The sequence below is a fragment of the Natator depressus genome, chromosome 1 (genome assembly GCF_965152275.1).
Source record: "Natator depressus isolate rNatDep1 chromosome 1, rNatDep2.hap1, whole genome shotgun sequence".
Classification (NCBI taxonomy): domain Eukaryota; kingdom Metazoa; phylum Chordata; order Testudines; family Cheloniidae; genus Natator; species Natator depressus.
In genome coordinates, this window is record NC_134234.1 from 281018238 (window position 1) to 281035966 (window position 17729).

Sequence of the window (17729 nt, forward strand, 5' to 3'; positions counted from 1 at the left end):
CATACTACAGATGTCAAACTAACAGGCCTGTAGTTACCCGGATCACATTTTTTTCCTTTCTTAAATATAGGAACTATGTTAGCAATTCTCCAATCATACAGTACAACCCTTGAGTTTACAGATTCATTAAAAATTCTTGCTAATGGGCTTGCAATTTCGGGTACCAATTCCTTTAATATTCTTGTATGAAGATTATCTGGGCCCCCTGATTTAGTCCCATTAAGCTGTTCCAGTTTCACTTCTACCTCAGATATGGTAATATCTACCTCCATATCCTCATTCCCATTTGTCATGCTACCATTATCCCTAAGATCCTCTTTAGCCTTATTAAAGACTGAGGCAAAGTATTTGTTTAGATATTGGGCCATGCCTCGATTATCCTTGACCTCCACTCCATCCTCAGTGTTTAGCGGTCCCACTTCTTCTTTCTTTGTTTTCTTCTTATTTATATGGCTATAGAACCTTTTACTATTGGTTTTAATTCCCTTTGCAAGGTCCAACTCTACTTGACTTTTAGCCTTTCTCATTTTATCCCTACATGTTCTGACCTCAATAAGGTAGCTATCCTTGCTGATCCCTCCCATCTTCCACTCCCTGTATGCTTTCTGCTTTTTCTTAATCACCTCTCTGAGATGCTTGCTCATCCAGCTTGGTCTACAACTCCTGCCTATGAATTTCTTCCCCTTTCTTGGGATGCAAGCTTCCGATAGCTTCTGCAGCTTTGATTTAAAGTAATCCTCGGCCTCCTCTACTTTTAGATCCATAAATTCTTCAGTCCAATCCACTTCCCTAACCAATTTCCTTAATTTTTGAAAGTCAGCCCTTTTGAAATAAAAAACCCTAGTTGCAGATTTATTTTTGTTAATCCTTCCGTTCAGTTTGAACTGAATTAGCTCATGATCACTTGAACCAAGATTATCCCCTACAACCATTTCTTCTATGAGGTCCTCACTACTCACCAAAACCAAATCTAAAACGGCATCCCCTCTAGTCGATTCAGCAACTACTTGATGAAGGAATCCATCAGCTATCACATCTAGGAAAATCTGAGCCCTATTATTATTACTAGCACTCGTCCTCCAGTCTATATCTGGGAAGTTAAAGTCTCCCATGATCACGCAGTTTCCATTAGTATTTACTTCATTAAAAACATTAAAAAGGGCTCTATCCATATCCAAATTAGATTCAGGTGGTCTATAGCACACCCCAAGCACTATCACAGGGGAGGCTCTAATAGTTTTCTTCCCCAATGTAATTTTTGCCCAGATAGACTCTGTCTTATCCATTCCATCGCTTGTTATTTCTTTACATTCTACCTCATCATTGATATACAAAGCTACTCCACCACCTTTACCTTTATTTCGGTCTTTCCTAAACAGCACATACCCTTCAATACCTGTAGTCCAGTCATGGCTACTATTCCACCATGTTTCTGTTATCCCTATAATATCTGGTTTCACTTCCTGCACCAGTAGTTCTAGTTCCTCCATTTTGTTAAGTAGACTGCTCGCATTGGTGTACAAACATCTTAATTTTTGCTGTTTGGCCTCGCTCACATCCTGTACCCTATTAGGCACGGTTATTCTACAGCCAGTATAACCTATTAGACTGGTATCCACACTGCCCTTCCTCCTTATATACATTCTCCTACCCATGGCTGTATCCTTTCTTACTTCGTTTTCTTCCCTCTCAATGCTAAAATCCGGCGTGGAGATTACCTGGACATCTTCCAACCATCTCCCCCAAATTCCTAGTTTAAAGCTCTCTTAATCAGTTGTGCCAGCCTCCATCCTAGAAGTCTATTTCCTTCCCTACTCAGATGAAGTCCATCCCGAGAGAACTGTCTGCTGTCCATGAATGCCTCCCAGTGGCCATACATCCCAAAGCCCTCCTTATAGCACCATTGCCTACGCCATCTGTTGATAGTCATAATCTTGTCACACCTTTGTTGCCCTTCTCTAGGAACAGGCAGAATCCCACTAAAGATTACCTGAGCCTCGATTTCCTTAAGTGTCTTCCCCAGCCTAGCACAGTCTCCCTTAATACTTTCCAGCGAGAATCTAGCTGTATCATTTTTTCCCACATGAAGGATAATTACGGGATTCTTTCCCGCTCCCTTTAGGATCCTTTTCAACCTCAGGTCTACATCCTGTATCTTAGCACCCGGAAGACAGCACACCCTTCTATTCTCTGGATCAGCTCTGGTTACAGGCCTGTCTATTCTTCTCAGTAAGGCGTCCCTGATCACGTAGACCTGCCTTTTCCTGGTGACGGTGCGATTCTCCAGTCTATCCCCTGTTCTGTCTGGCTGCAAGTTCTTTCCATTCCTATTCTCCCTTGTAATCCTCTTCAATCCATCTTGTATCCTCCTGGGGCTCATATTTGGTGTAGTCTCCATTGACCCTTCCCCTTTTCCTATAGGACTAGCCACTCTGCTCTTCTTCCTTGCCCTTCCACCTTCAGTGACTACCTGCTGAGCCCCTTCTTCATTTTCCAACTCTGCAAACCTGTTCTTGAGATCTATTTCTCCTTCACTAGCCCATCTTTTCCTCTGCCTGGTTTTTTTAGTCACATGCTTCCACTGACCACTTTCCTCACCCAGTCTCCCCTCAGAATTCCTCAGTCCTGCTTCCATATGCAAGTCTGAGCTTTTCCCTTCGCCTCCTCATGTCTTTGCTCCATCATCTGCTCAAACCCCCTTCTCAACTCAACCAGAGTCTCCACCTGCCTCTCCAATACTCGAATCTTTTCTTCCATCAGCTCTATCAGATGGCACTTCATGCAGATGAAACTCTTTCCAGGTACCCCCTCCAGGATCATGTACATACCGCAGCTTCCACATCCAGTCATCTTCATTGTGTCTTCCACTACATGAGTCACTTCCACTGCTGCCTCTGTATCTGTCATAGCCTTCCCACCTAAATCCTGTTAATCTGGGAAACACAAACCACACCAAAACACCACCACCCACAGCAAAAAAAACCCCAAACAAGCACCAAAGCTTTGGGGAAGTGTGGCTAGCCTTTATCTTCATAAGCAACTGCTGAAAATTCTTGGGGGAGGGAGAGTGAGCTGAGCCCACCCCACACTCACCCTGCAGAGGGGCTCCTGTCCAGTGTGGCTGGGGCTGGCTCCCTGCTGTGGCCTGTTGACTCTTAATGCTCACAAATTCGAACCTGCCACAGCATCACCTGACATGTGCATCCATGCACAGATGGGCCTTCCCTTGCAATGTCTCACCCACTCTACCTCCAGTGCCACCAAATGTGGGGCCTCACTCAGGATCCACCCTTTCTTCTGGGACTCTCCTTTCCTACCCCAATCACCTCAGCAACCCTCCTTCCACTAGGACCTCCCCTTAAATCACTTCAGGATCTCCCTCCTTCCCACCACATTCACTTCAGGACATCCCCCCCCCACCCTGAGGGTCCTCTCCCCCACCACCTCAGGATTCCCTCCCTTTCCAGTGCTCTCTGCCAGGACTGAGGAATCTAGCTCCATCTGTTGGGAATCCAGCCTAGAGGCTGGGCCCTCCCCCTACATTGTCCCGTTCCCTTCTTTGCCCCGGTGCCACCGCCAGAAGTGGAGTTGGGGGGCTGAGTCCCCTCTAGCCCTAGCCACCGCCACCTGTGCTTACCTCTATACTATGCTGAATCAAAGCCCCAGACCTGGATTCCCAAAGACTAATACTCTAAGGCCATGTCTAAACCAGAGCCGCTGTAGTGGCACAGCTACATCACTGCAGCTATGCTGTTATAGTGCAGATGCTTCCTACATCTATGGAAATGGTTTCCATCAGTGTAGTTAATCCACCTCTCCAAGAGGTCACCATGTGACCAAGTGGGGCCAAAAAACCCTGGCAAAAATCTGGGGGCCAGTGACCCCGCATATCGCTTCTAGCTTCTGCCCAGTGGGGTGGGGAGTCTTGGGGCTTCAGCCCCACGGGGAGCATCTGCTGGGGCTCGGGGTTTCAGACCAGCAGGGCATGCTTGCTGGGGGTCAGGGCTTCAGCATCCTGGCTCTCAAACTTTTGAAGATTGTCGTATATGGCTCAGACGATCACCCCGGTACAGAAGGACATGTAAAAGACACACAAATGTTGTTTCCATCAGGCCAAGACTGTCAGAGTGTAGTATTACAATGAATTAAATGATCAGTGATATAAAACTCTAGACACTAATGTATAACCAACCTATGTGACTAATATTGTTCGGAAGAAGATGAGTTTGAAAGACTAACAGAACATGTATGTGTCCCTTTCACTTAATTTTTACGGGCCCGTTTTCTTTGTGACTTAGACTTCATGTCAGTAGGATTTGCACATAATTTTAACTGAAAAATGGCAGGACATGGCTCTGCAATCAAACTGATTGACCTAGGTATTTTCCACCAATGACATTTTTCACTTTGCAACAGGCTTCTTCCCCATTTGTGGATAAGGGGATGAGAAGGTGGAGCAGAGGAAAGGGAAAAAATAGACGGGGGCAAAGAAGAAGAAATAAAAAAAGAGGATCCAAACATCAAGTACTTACTCACCATAAAGCCTATTTTCTCAGGGGAGGGGCGAGGAAGTGTAAAGAGGGTTAGTGCACTAGCCTTTCACCTTCTGCAATTTGAGTTCAAATCTGAATTTAGGTCACAAATGAAAGTAAGTGTAATGGTCTAATTTTAACCCTCAGCTATCCACATCCACACAAAATCACTGCATGGCTGGTAGCCTTTGCTCATAGACTGGAGTAGCAGAGTTATTGCAAATTAAGACTGAGATGCATTGACAAACATGTACGCGGAAGTTTTCAATGCTTTCAGTACTATACTTGTTTTAAGTTATCTAAACACTATTAGACACTGTTTTCCTGCATAATAAAATTCACTCACATTATCTGTGGGTGTATACACACACACACACACGTACACATGTATAAATACATACATACATTATAATATATATAGTGTTCCATGACACAAAAAACACTACACAAATAAATATGATATATAGATAAAGGCCATGTCTACACTACTGGCTAACTCGACACCGCAGCAATCGATGCAGTGCTGTCGATTTAGCAGGTCTGGTGAAGACACACTAGATTCATGGGAGAGTGCTTTCTCATCAGCATCTGCACTCCACCTCCCCGAGAGCTGGAAGCTATGTCGATCGGAGAGTGTGGTGTAGACACCACTGTAAGTTAACCTAATTTACATCACTGAAATAGCATAACTTAGATTGACTTACAGAGTTAATGTCGACCAGCCCAAATTGTTCTTGGAAGAGTAACACTGAACTGTGAGGCAAAAACACTTTCCATCCACACGATATACTTTTTCACCTTTTTCACTTTGCTGACACAAACCCTATAGCATATGCTTAAATTTAGCTCCCGCTAGGGAGCTAACAATATAGCCAGTGAAACAACAATTAACTATGTACCATACTTAGGTATGAGTTCCACAACATCCATGGCACATGAAACAATGGAGAATAAATTTACAGTATAGTGGTTATTAAAAAATAACAAACTCCCTTACAGGAATATTGTTCCATAAAACCCAAACATGTCAAGTGAACATCTGAACTTAGTTTTACCTTTTGATGACTTCTACTGTCCTCTCTGTGACAAGTCAAGATTCAGAGAGTGACCTTTGCACATTCAACCAGAGGAGGTGAAGACAGCAGCTTCTAGACTAAATGGCAGTCCTGTAGACATTGACCCTAGCAGATAGTTTTGAGTTTGCTTTCTACCTGATCAGACAGATCCTGGCCCCAGCAAAGCAACCTTAAAGATGCCTTAATTGGGAAATGTCAGGGAATTCTGGGCTGGTATAAAACCAGCATAGTCAGTTTAACTTCAGTCCCCTTAGGCACTAACAGTGCAAGGAGTGTCATGGAGCTAGCTTGGGACAGGGAGGAGACATTCTGGGAAGTGAGTATGATGCAAGCCACTGGGGGTGAGGCCAGAGAGCTAAGTGCTCTATCAATCCCAGCTGAAAGACCTATCCCTAAGGGACTGTTCTAGCTATTGTAAGTTACAGCAGCTATGTGGCTGCTCTAACTTGCCCTGAGGTTTAGTTTGGCTCCTGACAGCATCCAAGATCAGGGGAGGCATAAAAGTCACTTTGGGCTTGTCTAGACAACACTAATGCAGGGGTGGCCAACCTGAGACTGAGAAGGAGCCAGAATTTACCAATGTATATTGCCAAAGAGCCACAGTAATACATCAGCAGCCCCCCCATCAGCTCCCTCCCTGCCCCCGCTCCCAGCGCCTCCCGGCCACTGGCAGCCCCGCTGATCAGCGCCTTCCCCTCCCTCCCTGCATCTCTCGATCAGCTGTTTCGTGGTGTGCAGGAGGCTCGGAGGGGGAGGTGAAGGAGCGAGGGCATGGCGGGCTCAGGGGACGGGGTGGGAAGGGGTGGAGTGGGGGGCAGGACCTGGGGCAGAATCAGAGGTTGAGCAGTGAGCACCCCCCAGCACAGTGGAAAGTTGGTGCCTGTAGCTCCAGCCCCAGAGTCGATGCCTATACAAGGAGCAACATATTAACTTCTGAAGAGCCGGATGTGACTCCAGAGCCACAGGTTGGCCACCCCTGCACTAGTGCATGGAAAGTCGGAGTGTAAATCCACAGTACATTAGTATGCCGTGCACTTCCAGGTGGACCCTGCTGCTGCACAGTGAATGTTCATTGGTGCACACTGACCTACTCTCATTTCATAGAGCAGTAAATCAAAGCACACTAGGGAACTTGTGAATAGCAGCAGGGTCCATACAGATAATTAGGATGCAACAGGCTAGTGCACTATAGATTTACTCCCCAGCTTGCCGTGCACTAGCTGTTCATCTATACAAGCCCTTAGAGTCAACTATGCCCTCCCTTTACCTAGTATGCTGACAGTGCGCTCTGTATTTATTTAAAAATAGCCCGTATCTGTGTTTTAAGCACTTCCAAAGGCTTCTCCTTTTTCAGGGGGTACCACATAAGATGTTCATCTTTAGTTGTCTAGTCTTTCCTTGACACATGACCAGACTGTTGGGAGCATCTGTACAAGCTGATTTAAGTTGTTGTAAGACTGATGATTAACATTTTCTGTCAAAATAAGAGAACACTCCTGCTGATATTTGAAAGCCACTTTGAAGTACGCAACATCAGAAGGATCTAGCCACATGCTGGTGCATTTCGCTGAGTGCCAAAAAACCAAAAGAAGAGGCCAAGGAATAAATGCATACCCTAGATTGAAAAAAACCAGAGAGAGCACTAAAAATGCAAATGTGCACATAAAAAGCTTTCTTTTGTTGTTTATTATGCTAATATAATTCTAATCCTTTTTACAAGAATAATCTTTAATAAAATTAGAAAGTTAGGGCCATAGCATGCCATTGATTCTAGACAAAGATACGTTATTTTGGCAGGGACTTTTGCTTTAAAATACTGGCATGAAGCAGCTAAACAACTACAACTTTTAGTAGGAATATTTATTGAGAAATACATGTACCTGTTGTTTCCTAGGTCAGGATCCGTGGTTTTAGCATCAATGTCATAAATAAAGTGTTCTTGGGAGATTAATACAATATTGTCTGCAGTTTCATTCCTCATGATGGTGATAATGGGGTAACCCATCTGTAGTGTCCATTGATCCATTACCTCTTGGATATTTACAAATTTTCCAACCTTTTTTAGAGCCTTACAAAAAAAAATGTTTTGGTTTAGTATATTGTTGCAATACTAGTATCTAACACATAATACCATTTACTTTTTAAACCAGAGGACCATTAATTTGTCTAGCTGTTTAAATAGCAATTAAGCATCTATACGCATAGGCGCTTTCCACGCCTAAACACAGGATATAAATGGTTAAAAAAATCAATCAAGGAGGAGCCGTCTTTCTAGATAAGAGTTAGACATTTGATATTGCATATCAAAATAAAACCGCTTTAAGAACTGAAAGCAATAAATACTCATGTGGCAAGCTAGAAAATGCAAACACAGTGACAGGGTGGGAGATTCAAAAGCACCTAAGTGACTTAGGAGCACAAGTTCCAATGACCCCTAAGTCATTGAGGCATTTCTGAAAATCCCACCCATACCTAAAAGGAGTGGAGCTTCAGACCTGCTTCCCCACATTTCCAGCATTCACAAAGACTGTGGATGGCCGTTTGCAAATGATTTCCATGATCAGAAAAGGCTAAAAAAGGAGCTGGAAACACTGATGAATATTTTCTCTTGGGATTATTGATTTTGGGTGCCCATCTTGAGATACTTTAAAAAGGTCTGATTTCAGAAAGTGCTGAACATCTGTCCTCTGAAAATCACACCCCTTTAAGGTGTCTCACGCTAGGAATCCAAAATCACCACTCACTGGAAAATCTGGATTCTTATGTCCAAAGCTAAGCTGTGCACATGCAGACCTTCCCTAAACCTTCAAACTGTATAAATCTTGCAGCAAATACAGGAATACCTTATTCTAGTTTAATACAGAAATTCTAGAAAAAATACAATTTTAAATAGGTGGAATTAAATCGGGTGGAATTTCAGCTGGAATACAATAAACCCGACAGAAATGGGAGACTCACACCTCATGGGGAAAGAGACTGCAAGCAAGTGAAGGATGGACAGAGACAGCTCTCTCTGCAACCAAGGAATGCCTCTAACTTCCTGCCAATGTTGGAACAGGGACTGAGTGACCCCTAGTGAATCCAAGCAAATCCCAGGAAGAATCCCTTAGAACTCCGTCTGCATGTGAGACATCTTGAGAATGTAGAGGATGACAACAGATATGCTGATAGGTAGGGGAATATGGAATTTTAATTCCCACCATTAACAGGTTTGACATATCCAATGTGACAGTAGTTGCTTATGGCCCAGAATGCAGTCACAATCTTGTGCCTGTATGTTTGCTGTGAGTTCTGCTGTTCTTTGACTAGTATGCACTTTTGAGTGCAAATCACTGAGAATTTGCCCCAAAGGCTTTAACATAAGCAAAGAAAAAAGTAAGAAACTGCACAGAATAAGCAAAGGTGGCTTTCAGTACCCTTGTAACCACCTGCAGCTGGTCTAAGGACATCAAATAATAACAGTTGACACCAGAAAATACAATGCCCAACTTTAAGCCTTTACAAGGTCTGTCCTTCCGACAAATCAGGAATATTTACTTATCAAAAGCCTATTCAATATAAATGCCTAAGCACCGCATTTTCCTGCTCTTTCCTACTTACAGACCTTATCCTGCTCCCACTGAAGTCAATGGGAGCAGGCCTTCCCTTTATTTGATGTCAATGATATAACACAAACAATTGAAAACATGTTTTTTATGTTGACGCTTTCTGTGAACCCAAACGGTACTCCTTAGCATTCTTTTTTAAATGTGCTCTTGGGCTTAGGCATTTCAATAGGCACTATTCTCTTCCAACCTCGGCATAAAAACACCACTATGGCTTCCTGCTTTTCTCTCAGTGTATTAGGCCATATAGCACTTTACCTCTGACAGGGTATTCCAGAGATCATTTCTGGCTGCATTGCCATACTTGTGAATTGTCAAATAGTCCTACAAAAAATAAAACAAAAATACAAATCAGAAGTTACTGTATACAGGCCAAATAATTACAGCTGTGAATCACTGCTAGTATCAGTTAAATTACATAAATGTTTTCATTTGTTGGAAATCTAGCAATATACAATATGTTCATCCTCAGGGAGTCAATAAACATTTTCTGGAGACTGTTTACAATATATTAAAAATAGAAGATTAAATAAATCCCAATGGAAAAACAAACCAACAAACAAATTCCCTAGTAAGTTTACATACAGCATTCAGAGTTTTACCTTTTCTAACTAATTTATCAAGATTAGTATTTCCTATTTACTTTTTAAACACTTGTATAGCCTCTGCATCTGTTTCCAGGCAATTCATGGCAATGAAAGAGGCAAATGTCTAAAACAAAGCTCTACTGTTTATTTTAGCAGGTCATTCTGTGGCTAACGTCAAGGACCCACACACTCTGATGACAGCTAGATCTGTTATAAAATATTTAACCAAGAAATAGGCCATCAGAGCTTAGGCTGAACTTTGTGACTTTGTCCTTACCCATAACTATTTTACATTTGGGGACAATGTATACCTTCAGATCAGCGGCACTGCTATGGGTACCCGCATGGCCCCACAGTATGCCAACATTTTTATGGCTGATTTAGAACAACGCTTCCTCAGCTCTCGTCCCCTAACGCCCCTACTCTACTTGCGTTATATTGATGACATCTTCATCATCTGGACCCATGGAAAAGAAGCCCTTGAGGAATTCCACCATGATTTCAACAATTTCCATCCCACCATCAACCTCAGCCTGGTCCAGTCCACACAAGAGATCCACTTCCTGGACACTACAGTGCTAATAAACAATGGTCACATAGACACCACCCTATACCGGAAACCTACTGACCGCTATTCCTACCTACATGCTTCCAGCTTTCACCCTGACCACACCACACGATCCATCGTCTACAGCCAAGCTCTGCGATACAACCGCATTTGCTCCAACCCCTCAAACAGAGACAAACACCTACAAGATCTCTATCAAGCATTCTTACAACTACAATACCCACCTGCGGAAGTGAAGAAACAGATTGATAGAGCCAAAAGAGTTCCCAGAAGTCACCTACAACAGGACAGGCCTAACAAAGAAAATAACAGAACGCCACTAGCCGTCACCTTCAGCCCCCAACTAAAACCCCTCCAACGCATTATTAAGGATCTATAACCTATCCTGAAGGATGACCCAACTCTCTCACAAATCTTGGGAGACAGGCCAGTCCTTGCCTACAGACAGCCCCCCAACCTGAAGCGAATACTCACCAACAACCACATACCACACAACAGAACCACTAACCCAGGAACCTATCCTTGCAACAAAGCCCGTTGCCAACTGTGCCCACATATCTATTCAGGGGACACCATCACAGGGCCTAATAACATCAGCCACACTATCAAAGGCTCGTTCACCTGCACATCCACCAATGTGATATATGCCATCATGTGCCAGCAATGCCCCTCTGCCATGTACAATCGTCAAACTGGACAGTCTCTACGTAAAAGAATAAATGGACACAAATCAGATGTCAAGAATTATAACATTCATAAGCCAGTCGGAGAACACTTCAATCTCTCTGGTCACGCAATCAGAGACATGAAGGTCGTTATCTTACATCAAAAAAACTTCAAATCCAGAGTCCAGCGAGAAACTGCTGAATTGGAATTCATTTGCAAATTGGATACTATTAATTTAGGCTTAAATAGAGACTGGGAGTGGCTAAGTCATTACGCAAGGTAGCCTATTTCCCCTTGTTTTTTCCTACCCCCTCCCCCCCCCCGGCCTTCTGGTTAAACTTGGATTTATGCTGGAAGTGGCCCACCTTGATTGTCATGCACATTGTGGGGAGAGTGGTCAGTTTGGATGAGCTATTGCCAGCAGGAGAGTGAGTTTGTGTGTGTGTGTGTGTGTGGGGGGGGGGTTAAAAAACCTGGATTTGTGCTGGAAATGGCCCACCTGATTTTCATGCACGTTGTAAGGAGAGTGGTCACTTTGGATAGGCTATTACCAGCAGGAGAGTGAGTTTGTGTGTGTACAGGGGTGGGGGGGTGAGAAAACCTGTATTTGTGCTGGAAATGGCCCACCTTGATTTTCATGCACGTTGTAAGGAGAGTTTGTGTGTGTGGTTTTTGGAGGGGGGTGAGGGGGTGAGAGAACCTGGATTCCTGCAGGAAATGGCCCACCTTGATTATCATACACATTGTGAAGAGAGTGCTCACTTTGGATGGGCTATTACCAGCAAGAGAGTGAGTTTGTCTGTGGGGGGGCGGAGGGTGAGAAAACCTGGATTTGTGCTGGAAATGGCCCATCTTGATGATCACTTTAGATAAGCTATTACCAGCAGGAGAGTGGGGTGGGAGGAGGTATTGTTTCATGGTGTCTGTGTATATAATAATGTATTCTGCAATTTCCACAGTATGCATCCGATGAAGTGAGCTGTAGCTCACGAAAGCTCATGCTCAAATAAATTGGTTAGTCTCTAAGGTGCCACAAGTACTCCTTTTCTTTTTGCGAATCACAGATTTGAAATTCAGAAGTGATTATTGAAACAAACTAAGTCTTCTGCAATTGGATTGGGAGATTAAAGCAAGAAAAACCTTATAAAATCAAAGGGTTCCCTGCATTAGAATTTCCATCATCTACACTTTATACAATGGTAGGAGACAAACCCTAATTTACAGCACAAAGGTAAAACTGAGGAAATTTTGCTGACTGTGTTATTTGTGCTTTGTGTGAAGTACGATACTATGGGAATAATTAGTGTTTGGAAAGCAAATTTCCTGATGTATAAATTGTAGCACCTGTGACAGATTTAGCTTTTGTCAGCCAACTCATATTACAACAAGCAGCAACTCCCATTTAATCACAGGCTAGAAAAGCTAAATGAGAACACTGACTCCGTTAACTGCAGTGCCTTGTCTTAACAATGTCATGAAAATAACAGTTGGAAAAAGACAACGTTATAGAGGCTTCACCAATATATTGTGCTTCTATTTTGTCTAAAAATATAGAGTCTTCTGAGACAGTTAAATATCCAACAGCATCCAAAGCTAATCAGGTTGCACTGTAAATTAAAAGACTAAAACAGGTATACAAAAAAGTCAGAGTAGGTAAATAAACAACAAATATACATGCACATTTTAAAGTGGTGCTAGACAATACAGTTTCCATGAATTCTTCTGTTATTTGTTTACAGGGTTTGTATGTAATAAAATAAGGCAATGAAACAGTTTGAGAATTTACTCAACAGAGCCAAATAATCTTGTTTACCAGTCTACGACCAGACATCGCATTTGGCTTGAATTTTATATTCAGAAAGACTGCACAGAGAGGCAAATGCTTTCATCCTCTTCCTCTGGCTTTTGACTCACAATATGCAGGTTGATTGGTTTGGATAGACCTCTCCATTTCCAGTTCAGAATTTCTTATTTTTGATTAAACATTTTATTGGGTGAAGAAAAACAAAAAGAAAAAGGAATGAGACTACAATATAAAACTATATTGCTCACCTGATATAATACTATTTTACATTTTTTTCCACTGCTTTAGAGCTAGATTGAGGCTTTGGGTACAGCTATGAGCAAGGGGTGGTATATAAGCAGTACCTCTCCATTTTCTTCCTGCTTCCCCTGACTCTGGTGAGGGGACAGAGGAAGAATGCTGGCTTATACCAACAGTAATTACAACCCCTACCTTCCAGCTAAACTGCACTGGCTATGGCGTAGTGAGATACAAGCCAAGGCCCTATCCTCTCCCCACCCATCTGCTCTGTGGAAAGATCAAGCAGGCACCCAGTATCTGCTCCTGCATACCCACACTCAAGGTCTTGGTCACTCACAGGGGGGTATAAGGTATTCATTGTTCTCCTGTGTGGGTGTGTAAGCCACAATCTGGCCCTTATACTGTAAGAAAAAGATCCAAATCAGAAAGCAAAGAGAAACAAGCAAAAGAAAAAGAGAAACAAATCACAGAAGACAAGGGACAGATGACAGCCAAAATATGGCAGCCCAGATCTAAGCTGCACTCAGCACAGTTCAGAAGGGGAGGTGCTAAAGAGGCAATAAGCTACCTTCTCAGACAGACACATTCTTGTGACTATCCTGCTGCCACCAGGCTGGTCCCTGACACAAACAGTCTATCACCTAAAAAACATGAACAGTCTATGAACAAGAACAGTCTATCACCTAAAAAACATGTCTCAACACCTTGGAATTGTTGGGTGTATAGGGATACCTAAACCACCCCACAACTCTCAGACACACCCCCAGTGCCAGGTGGCAGGAGAGAGTTACACAGAAGCCTTTGGTGCCAGCCTTATACCTATCAGGGTTCCTCAACACAGTGGAAATCCACCCCTAGTCTGTTTAGATGGTTTTAATCCTGATTTTCACCATAGGAGCTGTGCAAAGAAGACTCAAGACAGCCAAAGACCTTGCCCAACATGCCATGCAAATGAAATACCAAAAAAAAGCAGAAAACTGACACTGATATATATATTTTTTTGCAGAGCTTTAGCTCTAACTCTCTTCTGAAATGAGTCTGTCCTCAAGATCTTCCCATTATAACTTTTTAATATGGAGCTACTCCTTGCAGGATAGAAGGATTATAATAATGAAATACGATATATGTGTGTCACTAAAAACTAAACAGAATCAATCATTGCTGGTAGTATATAAGTTTTTGTTTCAGCTGGGCCTGTTTGGCAAAATAATATTATCGTAATCATTCAAATACCCAAAAGACACCAAAGATCAACCATATCAAAGGAACAAGCTGAAACAATTACCACACAAGCAGGTAAGATCTTGCAAAAGAAGAAGTAAACTGTAATTCTAATGTTTTGTCAAATAATAGACTCAGTCTCTAAAGAAAATTGTAAAGCTTAAATGGTTTGGAAACTATGTTAGCACCTGAATATTGAGGCAAGTGGCTTGAATATTAGAAGATGCAGAAAGCACAGTAAAAAGTGCTAAAAGATTTTGACAGATATTTGTAGTAACAGCATTATTGATTAAATAATACAGGCCATTATTAAATTGATTAAATACAGGCCATTTATTGTGTTAGTTTTTAAAAAAGCTGGTTACTCGTATTAAATAAGGGCTTTATCCCAACACAATCCAGGCTTTCTCAGTATTGCTAAGTATTGAACCACTTCAGTTAGAAAAAATTGAACTAATTCCACCATCCAGGAATGATAACACTTATAACTAATAAAAGATGGTGACTGATACATACCTGGAGGTGGAAATAATATAAAAGGGGGAAAAGATAATGTGTATCTTTCTCTCAAAAGAGAAGTCAGATCTACAGTTGGGAACTGAAACAGATACAAGTCAAATTCTGCTCTTAGTTTTATTTGTCAAGTTGATTGACATAAATGAAGTTACTCCAGATTTACACAGATGTAACTGAAATCGGAATCTGGTACACTATCTACAAGCTGAGAAACTCCACTTTTTCCACTTTGTTTCCTCAGAACAGCTGGACAACTACAATATAAGAGGAATTAGAAAGGAGATACCATACATTCAAGATGGTTGTAAAATGATTTCAGAATAAGATTTCAGGACAGTAACATTAATCCAAATGCAGTCCATTTATTCGCCACCATAGTCCTGGATTCACGCTCACTCCCCCACCTCTGTCCATGTCTTTGATTCATACTCCTGCCCTCATCCATACCCTAAGCCTTGGATTTGCTCCTGTTGCACAAGTACCTGTAGACTGATTATGCCATTGCCACACCTGCTTAATCTCTGACTTTAAGTAGAAAAAGTCTCTAGAACTCTGGCTCTCCAGAGTAATAAGTACCATTTTGCAGGGAGTCCAGGAATGATGAGTAAACTTCACATCTGGCCATCCAACACATTCTAATGGAATGCTGACTCTGGTGGCACTCCACCTTCTTATTTTTGCCTCCTGGAGACTGCTAGCATCAAAGTTGTGACCTCAGGTTATCTTGACACTACCTGACACTCAAAGTAAAAAGTCTGGACAAGGGGTCAGGCCCTGTACGTGGCTTTGACAGAGTCTGACAGTTGAAAGTGACTGAGAATCAGTGATGGAGCATTGACAATACTACACAAAAGCTTAAGATTTTTTAAAAGAGAGGAGGTCAAGATCAGTGAGTGCAGGAACTAGAGTATACAGGTGGGTCTGATATATTTTTATATGTGAGATATTGTACAAGAAAATAAACCCTGGATGATGATGAATAAACCTACCGAGAGGAGAGAACTGTTAGTATTAGCACCTGGGTCAGTCAAACTGCAGAGGTACCCCAACAGTGAGAGAAAACCATGGTCAGACCACTTAGCAAACAGAAGGGCAGCACTGCAGAACCAGCTCAAAGAAAGTTGGAAAATAGCATTTAGATCATCTAAACAGATCAGCCACTTCACTTTTAGTATCAGTTTTATTTGAGGCTACCTGAATATTGTTTCCAGTGAGTCTTGTTCGAAAATACCAGCCTGTGCAATATCAGATCCATAGATTACATTCAATCCATAGATTACATGTTAATATTCATGAATGAATGTTACCAGAAGGAACAAAAATGGTGTTATCCTTGACACAGTGTAATTTGCTGCTACATTAAAATGTATTCAGCATTTAGTTACTGGCCTGAAACTTAGGCAAAAATAATTAACCAAATAACCCATGAAATATCATCCCACAAAAACGATGAGGAGTCCTTGTGACACCTTAGAGACTAACAAATTTATTTGGGCATAAGCTTTCGTGGGCTAGAACCCACTTCACCAAATGCATGGAGTGGAAAATACAGGAACAGGTATAAATACATGAAAAGATGGGAGTTGCCTTACCAAGTGTGAGGTCAGTCTACTGAGACAATTCAATTAACAGTAGGATAGCAAGGGAGGAAAAATAAAGTTTGTAGTGGTAATGAGAGTGACCCATTTCACACAGTTGACAAGAAGGTGTGAGTAACAGTACGCGGAAATTAGCATGGGGCAAATCATATAGAAGTTCCAATGACTATTATATCTTCTCTCTATGCTTCTCATAATTGTACAGATATAATTGAACTCATCTGGTCAATCTGTGCCAAATAACAGTTTCTTTGGCCAACATTTTTAAAAATGATTATGATTCTGGTTGACTCAGCACTTTCTGAAAAACAGAAAGTTTCTCAGATCAGATACCCAAAACCACTAGTCATTTTTAAAAACCTTGGCCCTAATTTTTTTAATAACTGTTCTACAGAATACTGTACCTCCTCTATTGGGATATCCTCTCTTTAAACCAGGTTTCTACCTCTCCCAACAGTGGCAGAGCATTTTCAATAATACCCAAACAAGTTCAATTTTCCACTAGCTGTACGGAGGTTACCACAAGTTTGGGCTTTAACCTGTCTGTTTTATTTATTTATTTAATTTATTAATTAATTTAAAGTGCCCGTCGATCAGTTACATATTTAGGTTACTTTCAGAATCAAAGAAGAACACACAAGTGTCGAGCAGAATTTAAACAAGGTTTGAAAGGCATGCTCATATCTCAGCTGCATCACTCAAGTGGTCATTTCAACTACTGTCCTGCCTTCTCTTCAGGCCAGTTCCTCAGTAGGTGTAAATAGTCATAGTCAGTCAATGAAGCCAATGGAGCTAAACCAATCTACACCAGCTGAGGATCCATCCCTTTATTTTTAAAGGGAATATTTATATTTGTTTCCTATACTGCAGTGATATAATGCTTGTAATTATCCGCCATCAGAAAACATCCACTGTCATCATGTCATATCTGCAATTAAATCATTATATTCAAACAACAAGCTATAACTACTAATCATGAAGAGTGATATTGGAACATTACATGGAAATAAATCTTAATTCTCTCTTGAGCTAACACTACTGTATAAACCAGCATAATTATAGTATTTTTACTTTCCCCCTTTTCTTAGTTATCCACAAATACTTCCATATATTATGGAAATACTCAGATCTGCAATGCTAACATTTCTGGAGCTATGTGAATCAATGGGAGTTTTACTATTGACTTAAATGGGAACAGAATTCAGCCAATGCTGAGCGTTTCTGAAAGATCCCCCCCCCCCGCCCCAAGTGCCTCAAGTGCAATAGGCACTTGATGGCACATTAAAAGACAGGAGCCCTAAACAGCTTACCATCTA

At 41.8% G+C, this 17729-nt stretch overlaps 1 protein-coding gene across 2 annotated transcripts in view; it reads right to left on the bottom strand.

The window, feature by feature from the left end:
• TRHDE (thyrotropin releasing hormone degrading enzyme) overlaps nt 1-17729 on the bottom strand; it is a 338491-nt gene that overhangs the window by 111975 nt on the left and 208787 nt on the right. For both annotated transcript variants that reach the window (XM_074942032.1, XM_074942033.1), the window contains exons 8-9: nt 9472-9537; nt 7489-7676 (exon numbers count right to left, since the gene is read on the bottom strand). In XM_074942032.1, the coding sequence (XP_074798133.1) occupies nt 7489-7676; nt 9472-9537 (254 nt within the window). The remainder of the gene's footprint in view (nt 1-7488; nt 7677-9471; nt 9538-17729) is intronic.